The sequence below is a fragment of the Dermatophagoides farinae genome, chromosome 9 (assembly GCF_024713945.1).
Source record: "Dermatophagoides farinae isolate YC_2012a chromosome 9, ASM2471394v1, whole genome shotgun sequence".
In the NCBI taxonomy this organism is placed as follows: domain Eukaryota; kingdom Metazoa; phylum Arthropoda; class Arachnida; order Sarcoptiformes; family Pyroglyphidae; genus Dermatophagoides; species Dermatophagoides farinae.
The window spans coordinates 32,988-48,573 of NC_134685.1; the positions used below are offsets into that span (position 1 = coordinate 32,988).

General features: G+C 39.3%; 4 protein-coding genes across 5 annotated transcripts; 2 read left to right on the forward strand and 2 right to left on the reverse strand.

Annotated features, from left to right (window-relative positions):
• Positions 1-66: 66 nt before the first annotated feature.
• On the reverse strand, positions 67-11,787 carry mv (lysosomal-trafficking regulator mauve). Its single transcript, XM_047061225.2, has 6 exons — positions 11,441-11,787; positions 11,083-11,373; positions 1,238-11,026; positions 1,070-1,168; positions 494-1,008; positions 67-426 (listed from the first exon to the last, which is right to left on the reverse strand). Exons 2-6 carry the CDS (start codon positions 11,158-11,160, stop codon positions 213-215), a joined length of 10,695 nt encoding a protein of 3,564 aa, XP_046917181.2. The 5' UTR covers positions 11,161-11,373; positions 11,441-11,787; the 3' UTR covers positions 67-212.
• Positions 11,788-11,894: 107 nt separating this feature from the next.
• Positions 11,895-12,611, forward strand: l(3)87Df (cytochrome c oxidase assembly factor COX20 lethal (3) 87Df). Its single transcript, XM_047061241.2, has 3 exons — positions 11,895-12,031; positions 12,088-12,196; positions 12,284-12,611. The coding sequence occupies exons 1-3, from the start codon at positions 11,975-11,977 to the stop codon at positions 12,460-12,462; spliced, it is 345 nt and encodes a 114-aa protein (XP_046917197.1). The 5' UTR covers positions 11,895-11,974; the 3' UTR covers positions 12,463-12,611.
• alc (5'-AMP-activated protein kinase subunit beta-1) lies at positions 12,162-13,747 on the reverse strand. The gene is made up of 3 exons (XM_047061234.2): positions 13,109-13,747; positions 12,613-13,041; positions 12,162-12,544 (listed from the first exon to the last, which is right to left on the reverse strand). The coding sequence occupies exons 1-3, from the start codon at positions 13,496-13,498 to the stop codon at positions 12,467-12,469; spliced, it is 897 nt and encodes a 298-aa protein (XP_046917190.1). The 5' UTR covers positions 13,499-13,747; the 3' UTR covers positions 12,162-12,466.
• A 17-nt stretch (positions 13,748-13,764) lies between these two features.
• LOC124497568 (craniofacial development protein 1) lies at positions 13,765-14,805 on the forward strand. 2 transcript variants are annotated; one of them, XM_047061236.2, is made up of 2 exons: positions 13,765-14,028; positions 14,090-14,805. In XM_047061236.2, the coding sequence occupies exons 1-2, from the start codon at positions 13,896-13,898 to the stop codon at positions 14,704-14,706; spliced, it is 750 nt and encodes a 249-aa protein (XP_046917192.1). In that variant the 5' UTR covers positions 13,765-13,895; the 3' UTR covers positions 14,707-14,805. The 2 variants fall into 2 exon arrangements, with proteins under 2 accessions (XP_046917192.1, XP_075590100.1); XM_075733985.1 differs by having other exon boundaries at positions 13,765-14,022.
• Positions 14,806-15,586: the final 781 nt, after the last annotated feature.

Here is a 15,586-nt window from a genome sequence, read left to right on the forward strand (position 1 = left end):
ACAAAGCATAACCATTCATTTAAATGAATTCATAGTTATTGTTTTTACGCACAAATCAACAAAACATTTGGCATCAGTCATGAATGACGTAATGGTAAAAGTTTATTTTAAATTTTACAAACAAAAATCAAAAAAACAAAATCAAAAATGAAAAAAAAAACAATACATTGTGTGTGTGTGTGTATACAAATTAATTACAGGCGATCAATCAATCATACAGGAGGGCCAAGATTGGTCAGATTCAATATGCGGAAATTATCACTTCTTGATGACGATGATGACGATGAATTTAATGTGGATGACGATGATGATGATGATGATGAGGCCGAAGAAGACGAAACGGCCAACAGACCATTCTTTAGGGCGATAAGGCAATTGTCCCGAGTGAGCAAGTAAAATAAATCACATTTGTACGAATAACACATACTGTATGTATATATTTGATTATTAATGCATTAGATATGACCAATCAATAATCAATAAAATGACTTACCTGATTATTGGACTGGAATTCAATGACAATGATATCAAATCTGAATGAATGATTCGAATAAGAGTGAGATCCCATGAACTCCAAAGCTTGATTGAGCCATCGGATAATCCAGTGCAAATGACATTGATAGAAATACCTTCCGGACAAGATGAATAACAGACGGCCGTGATGTATGGTTCCGAACGATTCGTGTGAATGTCTGCCACAGGTTGTCCATTCAGTGTAAACACATAAAGTTGACTGGTAAGCACTTGTTTGCTAGTCGTATATGTGACCACGGCCATATCACCCAACGTGTTACTGATTGTAGACATCGAGACCAATACATTATGATGATTAGTGTCCAAAATGGTTCGCAAATATTGTTGTTTGTTCATGTCCCATACAATGCATCGTCCATTTGAATCGGTGGATAGAGCTACATTGAAATTCCTGTTGATCGTGATCGATGTGATTGCTGACTGATGACCAACAAACAGCGATGGCCGATCTTTCAATTGGATAGCGTGCAGATCCTACACGATGTAACAAATGTGATTAGCAATGATGATTGGCAATGGATTTTCTTGCACTTACGTATTGTTTGTCAAATTTCAATGAAAAGGCAATGATTGTGCCCGATCGATAGCCAACCAAAATCCATTCATAGTCGGGAATCGATTCACAGATACAAATCTACAATCATCAAACATGTATACATGTGATTAGATCTACTGATATACTATATACTGTAGTGCACTATACCTCATCAAGCAATGAATTCATTTCGGCATTAAATAACCGTTTGTCCTGTTGATTACGGAACCAGATAGTTGCATGTTGTGGTGACCAAGTGCACAAAGCGTAAAAGATGATGTAACTAGTGTTGATAAATTGATTTCTAGCCTGATTGTAAGCGACCAAGGGTGAAGAATTCGGTGGCAATAGCAACAGATCGTTGGTAGGCAATGAAACTAAACGGTCAATACGAAGCGAAAACCGTTTGTGAAAACAAATAACCGGCGTCTGATAGATTGGCGATCCAACATAATTACCCCATTTCAGTCCAATCACTTCGCCCATGGCCGGTGATTGCGGGATATTGTGATGACTGTCTTCGACCGGAAACCAAACATCGGTCTGTATTGCTGGATGAGGCATCTGGAACAGTTGACTGGGCATTTGGCCATAAGTTTTGATCATTGTTTTCAGTGCATGACGTTTGACTTGGTCTCTGATTTTGGACAGATCGGCCGTAAAGTGGGTGGCCGGATGAAACACATTGATGGCTTCGACTGCTGCACGACCATTCTGTTTGTAGCCAAAGATCAGATCGAACCAATGATTCAGGTGTTGGGTCACGTAATTCGATTCCAATGCCTGGCGATTGATCAAAGTAAAAAGTCGAGCGCTGCCTCGTGACCACGGCGGTAGTTTCACATCATTCACACGTTCACCATTCTGACGAACGCCTAAATCGAATCGTTCCAGATTGCAGAGGAATTCCGGTAGATAGAAAAATTCAGGAATCATCTCCTTGAAGCCATTGGTCGAATCTTCGGTGGCCAATCGCCATGTTGTCTGGATCGAATGAAAACTTCTATCGGGCAAGTCGAAATTACGATCCTGATAGTGGAGAAACATCTGTGTGTATGGTGGCAATCGAACCAGATAATAGAGAACAATGCCACTGTTGCTGTAATGAGCTCCATAGTGGTAAGGCGTTGAAGTGACACCGGGAAATGGAACGACGTCCCCATTCTTGGATTTTGGCCGACCACCACCACTAGCATTGTTTTCCGTTTCTATGTAGTTGTACTGGTCGATGTAATATTTTTCTCGTTCTTTTTTTTGCACGGCAATCGGTTTGGCCAGGTCTCGATATGACTGGCCATCCAACAGATTCAGAATGTGACTAGAATAATCGGCCAACACGAACGGAAACACCGGATACTGCATCAGATCATTGAACGTTCTGCCACTCAGTCGGTTCAAGTGCATTAGATAGTCGAAATTGGAAAGACGTCTTTCACGCCACATTTGTGTCAGTGAAACGAGGTTGATGGATTCATTCAGATTGACCAATAGGTCACGATTCTGCATAAGGTGTTGGTGGCATTCATCACGAGCAGTGTTTGATTCGAACGCAATCAAATAGGTTAGGCCAGATGTGAGCACAATCTCGATCGCTTTGTTTTGCAGTTCGTATCGACATTTGATCAGTTCTTGTATTTCATCCATGTCGATGGAAAAATTCTGGAAAAACGCACGCTTCGAACTAAAACTATCGAACCGATGACTTGTCGCAGCTTGGCCGCTGCCATTACAGATGAATTGGATTTTGTTTCGTTTGACCAGGATTTCGCCTTCGATTTGATCATCGTAGAGAATGACATTGGCCATCGATGTGAACAGTAAGACATCAGTGTCCGGATGGGAAGCCAAACAGCCATTGCCATTGCTTTCATCTGGTGCTTGTGCTGGTGGTGGTCTGGTTAGTTCGTTAATCGAAATGGTGCTGAAGAAATTGGCCGATGATTGAACTGGATCGTCCATTAATGTGGAAAACAATTGTTTCGAACGTAATTGTCTGTCGTTGCTCATGACGTAGCGATCATCCATTTCAAGAAAACAACGTTCCATTTTGGTACGAACACGACCTTGACTTTCGAATGGACTCAATTCCCAACTCTGCGGATAGTATTCAGGCAGAAACCAGCAACTTTTTTCCTGTAACAAGTGGCCGATTAATTGAACCAGTCGCTTTTGGGTGGCTCGATTGTCAAGTTGTTCCCGTTTCAGATGTGAAATGTATCGTTTCTTTTCGGCCTGTTGAGCCACAATTATTCGATCGTTGAGTCTGGAGGCTTCATCAAGCACCTTATCAAACACCAAGGACATGTTGGCAAATATCCGACTAGAAGAACGGAGCAATTTAGTTTCGTATTTAGTTTGTGCTTCTTGTACGCGTTCATGCCATGCGGCAAGCACCGATTTGTAAAAGTATTGATCCTTGCCATCCAAATCAAATTGACGTCGAAATTTTCGGTAAACATGGCTCATTAATATTGCCGTTGGCTGTTGTTGGCGGCGGTAGTCGTCGTCGTCGTTGTTGTCGTTGTCGTCAGCAATGTAGCTATCATTGACCGAGACAAATGGCTCGGCATTTTCCATCGCAGACCAGCTGAAAATGTTCAATTCTCTTACTCCGAACTCGATTAGATCACGAAGAAATTCATCCATCAGGAAGATAAATTGACCATCGTGTTTGGTGTCGACAAATTGTTTGATCTGGTCGAATTGATTGGTTTTCTCGTAAAACAGATGCAAGCAAAAGATTCGATCATCGATTGATTGCAAATGAGACATGAGGAATGTGACTAGTTGATTAAGCAACGCTTTGAAAAAGTCTCGACCATTCGATAGACATTTGAACCAGGCTACACTTTTCTTGTTTATTCGCGACACTTTTAACGATTCGTTCTCAATCTGATCAATTAGTTGAAGCAAATGATAGAGCAGTTCTCGTTGAAAGTATTTCTCTTTCTGGCCCAAACCAATTTTGGCATTTCGGCAGACAACAAAGTCGACAGATTTTTGCGCCACCATTTTGATACGGTCAAACATTGTTTTCGGCTGCAAAACAATAGCTTTCGGTTTCGTATCATCACTTGTTGTGGACCATGCATGGATAATTCGATCGAATGCTTCAAAGCAGGAACGAAATATCGTCACCTGAACGTTACGGAATGTGGCAGCCACTTGAGCCGATATTTTACGCTCAATCATGGCATAATAATTGACCAAATCGTGGATGAAATGGTCGTAGAGCTGTACATCATTGCATTGATGATGATTATATGCAGAACTAATGTTTGCAACGATTCGATAGATTGCCTCGTTCAGATGTTCTCGGTTATATTTGTTCATGTCTTCGGCTGGGATCGATAGTTGTGTATTGACATTGATCAACAATTTCGTTAATGATTGCGCTAGGCCGTATTGTTTGTGTAGTTCATCCAACTGGACGATGGTCATCTTGTCGACAATTTGATACATGAGCTGCAGGATTCGATAACATAGGCTTATCGGGTGCAAACACTTTGGCAACAATGCAAGCAATGGAATAAAATTCTCCAACGAAACTTTCATCACCATACGTTTCAAATCGACCGACGATTCTGGATGTTTGCACAGGTCATCGATTCGACGTTGGTTGGTCACATTGAACAGAAATGCCACACAGCTGTTCATTATATGTTCATCAGCGTAATAGTTGTACAATTGATTCGATACCAGCAACAGACCAAGAGTTTTTCGTTTCAACCATTCTTGCTCTGAATTGGCCGATTGGCATGAAAGTTGAAAGAGCTTGAAAAATGTGGCCAAAGCCTGCTGTCTAACCTGGCCAGATGGATTGTTCACCAGGACAATAAGGAAATCGAATAAAGAGACATTTCTGTCCACCGAACAAGATTCAACTAATGACACGAGATAATCATTGGCGAACATCTGATCAACGTATTTATCAAGCAATCGAATCAATTCCCGTGTGATCAACTGGCAATCTTGGTTGTTGCTAAAACTGGGTGTCGGCTGTTGTTGTTGTTGTTGTTCAATTGTGGTGGCTGTATGTTCACAGCTGACAGTGTCGACGAATTCTGTGACAATTTCCCAATCATCATCATCATCATCATCATCAAGATTGTTACCAGAATCATCGTCCTCATCATCTACGGTTGAGTGTAAGAAAGAAAGTTGCGGTCGTTTGCTCAGATTTTTCAATTCAATCATATCTGGATCGTTGTTAGCTTCACCAGTATCATCTTTGATCGTTTTCCATGTTGATGGAAAAATGTAATAGAACGAGGCTTTCGTTTGATTTACGTGCAGCCATTCGGTGGGCTGCAAAAGAAGTAGACAGTCCACGACAGCTTGAAGCAATTGTGGCTGTTTGTCGCATTCATTCTCAATCAGACTCTGAATGAGACGTATCAATTGGTCGGATGAATCGGAAACAATGTTACCATGGTTATGGTCAATGATGTTGTAATTCAAATGAACGTTTTTTATCATACGCATCAGATGGTCGAATGCATTGGTTCGTTGCAGCAGAAGCAAATTGTAGGCTTGAAAAGGGTTGCAAGGTTCAGTAAGAGACATGAGCGTTTGAACGAATAGTTTGCTTGTCGTTGAATTTTTAACCCAAACACGCCATGAATCGATGAACAAAGCAATGTTTGACGGGACAATTATCACCGGATATTGGCTATTGTTTGGATGCCAATGCAACGCAAACTGAGCAAAAGTTTTCAGCATTGATGTTGTGGGCGATTTTGCCGATCTATCCAACGCATATGACAGCAAAGCATATGCTTCATGGTGACGATCAAACATCAAACGATTATAATAATGGCTATTGTATGTGTGCAGAATCAATTCCAGAGACTGGTTCCATACTTGTTGACTATCGGTGTGTTCCATCAGATAAAGCAAAAGAAACACGAAAACGGAAATGCCACCAATGTCGGCGATCGTTTTGACAACAACGGCTCCATTGCAACCAGCATCCAGTTTGCCATTCAATTTGATTCGATACAATCGAGCTTCTTGTTCATCAGATGTAATTAATTGATTGTTTGTGCGCGCAAGCAATGTTCGTAATAATGGATTGATCAGACTGGTTGTGTTTGATTCCGGTTGTGCAGGCCACAAATAGTACAAGTTTGGTGTTGATGCCCGATATAGCATGACTAGATTGGCCGTGATTGATTGTGATGAGTTCGATACGGAATTTGCCGACGACGACATCAATGAGGTCAACATGTCCACATTGGATTCATCAGTGGTGATCAATTGTCGTGGTAGAACAAAGTATTGATCACGTTGAATAATGTCATCGCCAAGATGATGAAAATGACTAAAATCAGGTCCTAATGAAAGGAGCAAAATACGACCAAATGGTTGAAGGTGTTGTTTGAAGAACATCACATTGGACAGTTTGTAATGAAAGTCGGTAATGTTTGATTGTTGAATAGAACCGAGAAGCAAAGCACAATTGGCGGACGATAATTCACTGGCTCGATGTGCATGGTCATTGAACAAAGTGGATGGATATGACCATTTGACAAATTTTTCGCGGCCACCGTTCACAGTGTGACTAATTTGAATGCAATGGGCTCGATTGACACACTGTTCTTCGAAATTGACGCAAATCAGATTCCAACAGCCAAGCAGATCAACACTGCTCGGCATAAAACTTTCATTCAGACAAAACACTTTGCCATTGCTTTTCTTGGATAACCGATACACGAAACGATTGTAGAGAAAGTCAAACCACATTTCCATGGTGATACAGTCCAATACCAACGAACAAATGTGCATCTGACCATCATGGCTTGGCTTTTGATTTTTGTTTTTCTCAACAAATGGAGCTCGTTTCTCGAGGAAAATCCAGCATGCCAACGTACATCGTAACGGAATCTGGTGTTTGATCACTGAGCCATTCAGCGGTATGGCCATAGCAAATGATCGCAACGAAATGTCATTGTCACTATCACCACTATCACCATGTCCATTATAGTGGTCATCATTCATCGAACAGATCAATTCGTCGAGCCAATCAGTTTTGGTTTTTTTTGTTGATTCCGAGCACAATCTGGTGGTCGGAAATTGAACAAAATGTTGAGGTGAACTACTACCACCACCAACACCGATCGAACAATGATTTCGGCCAACAATATTGGGGGGAAAAAGTATTTTGTTCATTATGGACAAAAGTGATTCATAGTCGGCGTCTTTTTCTTTGAATAGATCGATGCACATTCGTATTGATTCTGATGTCAATCGATTACGGGTTAACAAGATGAACAGATCGAATAACAATTTTTTCACTGGTTTATAGTGGCTGCTCGATGAGGATAAAATGAAACGGAAATGCTGCATTAATGTTTGACTGAAATTGGCTTCAGCCATGATGGCAATGTTGTCTGGATTATCGCGGCAATAACCAATCAGTTGATTGAAGCAAATGGCAACCATGTTCAATTCGTTCTTCAAGTTGAGATCAATTTGGTGTTGCGTTAGCAGCAGCAGTTTCTTTTTCGCCGTTAACCATTTGCTCAAGAATTCCAACACTTGACGACAAAGAGGAACGTTGCAAAGAGATGCTGGACGTGAAGGCGATTCTTTGACGGACAAACCTTGATCACGAATTTTTGTTTGTCTAACCAAGCATTCAATATCAGCTTCATAGCCAGCATCATCGTGGCCATTACAATCGAAATTGTCATCACAATTATCGTCATTATGATCACTCATAACACTGTCGAATGAGAGGGCTCGTTGTTGTTGTTGACAATCTAGAATGGACAGTAAATCAGTGCAACTATTGGTCCACAGATGAATGTGTTGATCATTAATGATTGGACAATCGAATGACACGCGAAGAATCATCTGCAATAATTGACCCATCAATTTGGTCATTATTAGCGATTCATAAATGGGCCATTGTGTGATTGTATTTGCTTCGATAAGAGTATCCAATTTATCGACAACGAATTGACCAAGTGTGGTAGTTGTTGAATCTATCGGTTCTAGTCGTTGTATGAGTGATAATAATGGTTCCATCAGTCCAATCGATTGTTCACAGAATAGCAAGTGTTTTTGTTGTGGCTGTGGAAGCAGGGCTAGTAATTTCATTTCGTTCAATGTTTGTTTGAGTAATTTACAAGTATGTAGCCACAATTTCGACGTAAAGTTATAGGGTTCATTATTTAACAGATTGGCCAACTGTGGATAAAGCTCTATTGTGCTATTTGCTAGCCATAATAGTCGATCCAAGCTAGAGAATGTCTGCGATAAACAATCGATTCGCAAATTCACTGATTCATCATCAATGAGAATGTCGAAGCTATGGTGTTTGTAAAAGTCAATATATTGCTCCAATGATTCCATTTTTGGACACGTGTTTGATTCGAAATGTTGCATCGTTTTGCGCAGGATACATTGATCAAAATGTTCGGCGAATAGATCAATGATAATGGCAATCGTTTCAAACGATTGTTTGTTGTCGGTCAGTTCACAGATGAGCAAATTACGCAATAGCTGGATACTAAGACAGGCTAAATCGTTATGTGCGTGATGCGAATGACTATTATTATCATTGTCAGACGCTTTATGATTCGGATTTGAAATGTATTCAATGATAGCAGGCCAGGCTTTCATCTTGGAAATCGTCTGCAGCAATTGTCGACCGCTTTGTATTTGTTGAGCTTTTCGTTTGCCACCGGATAACGGTGTAACGGTGGTAGCAGCAGCAATTAGTAACCGTAAAACGAAAACACTAACATCGGATGGGTATGATTGACTGTGGCCATCATCAGATATGACTGGTAGTATGATATGGACCAATATTGATTGCTGACAATGGCCATCAACGAATGAGAATAAATTATACAAATGTCGATAAACCGATTGCCTGATGGCAATCGAATCAGACCGTAGCAATGTACGATAGTGATGCGATAATGAACTCATCAGACAATTATCCGATTCAATGGTTGATTTTCGATCACTCGATACGGATTGTGTTCGATGATGATGATGATGAGCATCCGATAACCAACAACAGTTGCCATTATCGGTAGCATAGCCTTCACTGTACAGGGGAGATGGTTCTTGTTCATACTGTTGTTGTACTGCTGTTGTTGGTTCATTCGATCGTTTCACGTTTTGGCCATCGTTTGAACTACTAGTGGATGCACAAAAGCTACATTCATCAATGAATTGTGCTGATGGCGATTTTCTAGTCTTGTTGATTTGATGGCTTTGATGCCGTTGAATTCGTACATTCAATTCAATCACATTGAATATGGCATGTCGTATGGACGCTGCAAATGGTCCGGTAGCTGTGATAGCCATAAACAGTAAATGTTTGCAATATCTACGCAACACACAACAACAAGAGATCAATTGCGATAGCTGATGACACACATGATTAAGTAATGATTCATTGGTTGCATTCCATTTGGCTACAATGAATATCACTCTGACCAAAAGCGAATATAACAAGGCGGAAGGACAGTAATCATCATTGTGCGACCATGATAAATTGATGTGAAAATGATGATGTACAATCAATGGAGCCAGATTACATCGAATATGACGTCGTTTGCGACGGCAAATTTGTCTGTGCATGGACAACGCCTGGTTATATTGGATGGCGATGTGTAATTGTTTGAGTAAATCAATCATCCGATATAGTGGCGGATCGTGTTTGATCGAAGATTGGAAAATGTTCATCAGAAATGAGGCCAGATTCGCGTGTTTCTCATCCTCATCATCATCGTCATTATTATCGGGTTCATTGGATGCAAACATTAACGTTATAAACGAGTGAAACAAACCAATTGGTTTGTTCATATCTGTAGACGATGACTGCATTGTCAGCGATTGTGATATGGTTATCATTAAGCTTAACAAGCAATTACCAGTCTCAATGGATTCATTGTATACAATGTTCGTGTTCACGTATTTCATCCAAGATTCGATCAATCCGACTCTATCGATTAGTTCGATTCCGGTGAATGGTTTATGATGGCAAACAACCATACAACTAGCCAATAGTAAATGATTCAATTCGATGATTTGATTGGTTATATTGTCCACGGATTTATGCATCAGATAGGATAATTCGCGTATGATCAATATGGACACTAGTTGATTGTCGTCTTTTTGCAAGACACGAAATCCATTCTTTTCAAACGAGACCAATTTGGATAATAAGCTTTCCAATGTCCAGATGAGTTGAGTTTTTGTGGGCTTTTCGTAATTGGCACCTATCATTGGATGTTCAATGGTGTTGTTAATTGTTGTGATTAGACATGGAATCTTTGTGAATGGCTCTCGGTGATCAGGTTCATCATCACTACTGCTACTACCATAATCGCGAGCATATCGTTTCGATGATTTGTTTTGTCCAAACAAATTGGAGCCATCTCTGCTCTTGAACCAGCATTTCACTTTGATCGGCGATAGAATTTCATCATTTCGGCTTACTGTTTTCAGATAGAGATCCTCTTTGAAATTTGTTTCACTTTTAATCGACGACCAATCGATTCGAGCTTGTTGTTTGCTGTTTGCATTACATTCAACATGGTCGTTGTCGTTGTCGTCGTCATCGTTGAGAAAATGATTGAGGACTAGAATGAGTATTTTGGCCAATTCGAGATTATAGATACAAGTGCCACCTTCGTGGGCCAGAAAATGACTGAAACATTGTAGGAACTTGAATCCAACACCATGGTCATCGTGTAGAAAATATTCATCAAACAATCGATCAGTCTCATTATCACTGCCATTATTGTGGCTGCATTTGGAATGACTTTGATTGCTAAGATCAATGATGAATTGATGAATGAGCCAATTGCCAATGCAATAATGTGTGGTTCGTTGCAATTGATTCAATGCTGCTTCTTCTGGTCTTTCATCATGCAATTCTTCGAAATAGACCAGACAACAATCCAGCAAGCGAATCAAATGATTTCGTTTCTCCTATTAAATGGACCATCCATCATTTGGTGGTTATGAAATTGTTTAGACTCACTTACCTTTGGTTCATTTTTCGAATCAAGCTGACAGGTTTGCCACAATTGTCGCAATTTCTGTGGTCCGATTGTGGTTACCATCTCTCTATATATTTGGACAAATTCGATGATTGCTCTCACCGTAATAGGAAATTATAGAAACAAATAATCGTCTCATCGAAAGACATGACAAAATGTGTTTATCACTGATGAGCACCAAAATCAATGTAATAGCGTTCTGATGGGCGACTTGTATCAAAGTGTTTCGATTGTTGTTATTGTTGTAGTTGTTGTTGTCGTCGTTGTTTCTTCCTTCTAATAATGATAGAAATCAGTCAATCAGTAATCACTATCGCGTTATCGTTATCAACAATACACTTACCAAGCGATTGCTGATGATATTGGATTGGACATGTCGGAAATTATAATTTACAATGATTATGTTGTTCGAACATGAACAAATTTTCTACAAACATTCAATCCAATGGTTGATTAAATGTTTGTTTGTTTCATCAATCGATAACAAAAATATTCACCAACACACTCACACTCATACTGACACTCACATACACACACACACACACACACAGTGTATTCATTCAATCATTCATCAAATCCGAATCCAACAACAAATGAACATCAGAATTTATTGATTGATTAGTGTCTTATTATCTGCCATTCGGGATTGTTTGTCTTGTTGTTGAACATGACATTCGTTGTTTCGAATGACGTAAATTGATAACATTTTGTTATTATGATGAACACATTCAAACAAACTTTACGAACGGCCATCGATTTGTTTGGTAGTGATCAGGTGATTGTGTGATTCGAATTGATTCTAAATAATAATAAATACATATAATATACATACAACTGTTATTAAAATTAAAATTATAATAAAGAGATAATCATCATCATGACCATCGACGAGAACGTAATCGAAGGGTTGCAAGATGATCAAGATGGCAAACAGGTAAGCAAGCCATAACAGCTGCCAATTATAATAATACAGTTGTGTTATGATTGCAGATAATGCTGTTTGGCACGGACATAACAAAAATACCATGTTTCAAGAATTCACTCTTAACTGGTATATATGCCGGTTTTGGCTGTGGTATAGCCTCGTTTCTGGCTACAAGTAAGAATTTATTCCTTAATTAAATGTGTGGTAACAATTTCTAATAAAATGAACATTTGTTTGTTTGTTTATTTGCAATCATAATAGGTAGAGTGTTACAATCGACAAACATTTCCATTTTATCGTTTGTTTTGGTTACCTATGGCTACTGGTTTAATTGTCGAATAAAATGGGCCAAAGATAATTTCAATTGCCGCCAAGCAGAAGGAACATTTGCCGAGGAAATTGAATCGATCAAATCACGCAAGAAAAAGATGACTGACTGAACATCTAGATTGGTTTGTAGAGCATGGTTGTAACGTATTTTTTGCGATAACGATGTATGGCACTCAAAACCATAACTCCATCCTGTTGAATGAATTGAAATAATAAATGTCATTATTATTCATCACTGTTTACATGTGGTGTTACCATACCTTGATAGACAAAGCATACAAATGATTCAACATGACATGATTCGGCTGCGGTAACAAAGTTGGTTCGCCAAAATTAACTGAAGGATTGTTGAGGATCACCTGCAATAGATGCGGGGGCAATATGGGTGGACCACTTTGATTTCCACTACCGGAACCAGTGGTCGAATCATGCGAGAATGTCGGTATAGTTTGTGAATACGAGCCAGGCGGAGATCCAGACAATGCATTACTTGTCGAATGTGTGTTGTTTGTATTATTGTTGTTGTTGTTGTTATTATTATTGGAAGCTAAATCCATGGCAAGTGCTTCGAATACTTCGAAATCGGATTTCTCCACGTTCAATACATTGTTCGATTGGCCATCATCTACTTTGGCATTTTTGTCAATCTTTTCCACACCATCCACCAGGAATTTGTATTTGTGAACTCCCTGAGTGTGTGTGTGCGAGTGTCAAAGGTTGTGAGTAAATCAGTATAGGTCATAATGATCAACTCACCTCAGGTATGTCGATAATGGTGACAAAATCACCCTGACTTTGAACCATACGAACAGGTTTCCAGTCGGAAAAGGTGCCCGTAATGTAGACATCTTTGCCACCACCATCCCATTTGAATACGGTTGGTAGCATTTGATCGTTCAAAGCATTGATACCTTGACAGGAATTGTCCAAATAGTTTTTATAATCATCACCATTATCTTCTCCACTGTAATCACAGGAATTCTGATAGCAAAGTACCGGTCGACGTTTCGTACTGAAATCGAACGTTTTACCATCCTCGCCGGGTCTTGGTGATTCACGGCGATCTAAACAACCACCATTATAAACATCGATCGAATATGGCCTTTCGATTCGTTGTTTTGAATTGTTTGTGTTTGCGTTTCCCATTCTCAACAGTTATTATTATAGTGCACTAAGTGGTAATTGTCAAGGTTTGTCAAGTGAATAATAATCGAGTGTATGTTGATGCGTCTGAAGAACATTCATCGATCATGGTCATATTTACAATCAAAACAAACTGCGTCTTTCACTAAACACAAACACACGGATTATAAATAAGTTTGTCCATAAACAAACACAATGCACATGTGCAATTATGCTAGCAGTATTGATATATTGAGATGATTGATACTCTTGCAAAATTGTCAACATATATAATCCTTTCTCAGGTGTACGTCTTTTCTGAACGGTTAACAATATTCAGTTGGCATCATATTGGCATCGATTGATGATATGATATACATCTAGCTCAGTTTGAATGATAATTTTTCCAATATAACACAATATGTCGAGACAATCTAACCATGATCGATACCTCGAAACATCGAACGTCAATCATAATGGTGATGATGAGGATGACGACGACGAAGATGATGATGACTATTCGCCCAACAATGAGGACCATGCCAGTGGTGAAGGTTTGTTTTGGTTTGATTATTCATTATTGATTGTTTTAAGCATCACTGTTTGTTCATACAGAATCCGATTCGACAACTGATCATCAGGAGGAGGAAGAAACCGTTGGCCAAAATGATGAAGCTAAATCAGAAACAAAGAAGAAAACAGATGATGTGACGATTGATACGAATAAACTGGATGAATTATGGAATGATTTTTGCAGCGACAAACCAGTTGCAGCGAAAGCAAGCCAACCAGATGCCAATCAATCGACCAAGGCTACCATCACCAAACAATATGATTTTGCAGGCGAAATTGTCCTGATTAACGAGACGGTCGATGCTAACCAAACTAAATCAATTGATGATAATGATCAACAAGCCGAAACGGCCTCATCATCATCATCATCAGCCAACGTTGGCGTCAAACGCTCATCTGGTAGCGGTGGCCTTTCCGGTCTATTGACACAGTTGAAAAAACCAAAGATCAGTACATTGAAGAAATCGTTACACGATTGGGCCGAATTCAAAGAATCGAATAAATTCGAAGAGGAACTGGATCAACATCGACGATCGAAAGGATCATTTCTTGAACGTCAGGCATTCCTATCTCGAACCGATTTTAGAGAATTCGAACGTGAAAAATCCGTACGCGACCGACAACGTAAATTACGAGATTTGAAGCAGCAAAATAATTGATTTTCTACCCTCATTCTACTACAATTAGCCACTGAATCATTAATAAAGACACCGACATTTTGTTAATTAATAAAAAAATAAATTGGGTTTTATATTTTATATCCATCATCATCAGGCTATATCACAACATTGTCGATCAGTTCGGACAAGGTTCTGTGCATGGTTGAAAGATGTGTTGAGCCAACTATTCGAACAACAATGGCTATCTGCATAGCAGATTGCAGCTATGATCGATGTGAACAATAGAAATGTTAGCATTGAACATAGATCCGTATTAGATATGACCAATGCAATAATGGTGGCCATCAAAAGAATGGTAAAGTATACACCTGTAGTAGTAGGCATAATTAACTTTAGCTTATAACAAACCTAAGTGCACACTCAACTCACCCAATGAGCATCGCATGACCATTCGGTATTTGTAGCTCCAAATTTCTCGATCATCATCATCATCATCACAATGATCATCGATGCTAAGCTGGCTTTCTTTTTCATCATTGTCTTGTGGCTGTTTGTTCATTAGGTTTAAATTTTATTGTTTTCGTTATTATTACTTGAGCGCTCACACAATATGTGTGTGTTTAACTTGTACTCGCGGTGAACATTTCCCATTTCCAATGGCAATTCAACCTTAACAGATCGAAAACATTCATTCCATCATCATTCATCATGGAAAAAGAGAAAGAGAGAGAGAGAGAGTGAGAGCGGGTAGGGAGAATGAAGTGAGCAAGATTGATTCGAATATATATCGATTGTTTTCGACATGATCATGACAATCGTTTATTCAATTTCATTAAAAACTGCATAAAATATCGATTACTACCGGCTACGCACAACACACAAATCGTATATGTACGTTTCATTCATGATTTATTTGTTT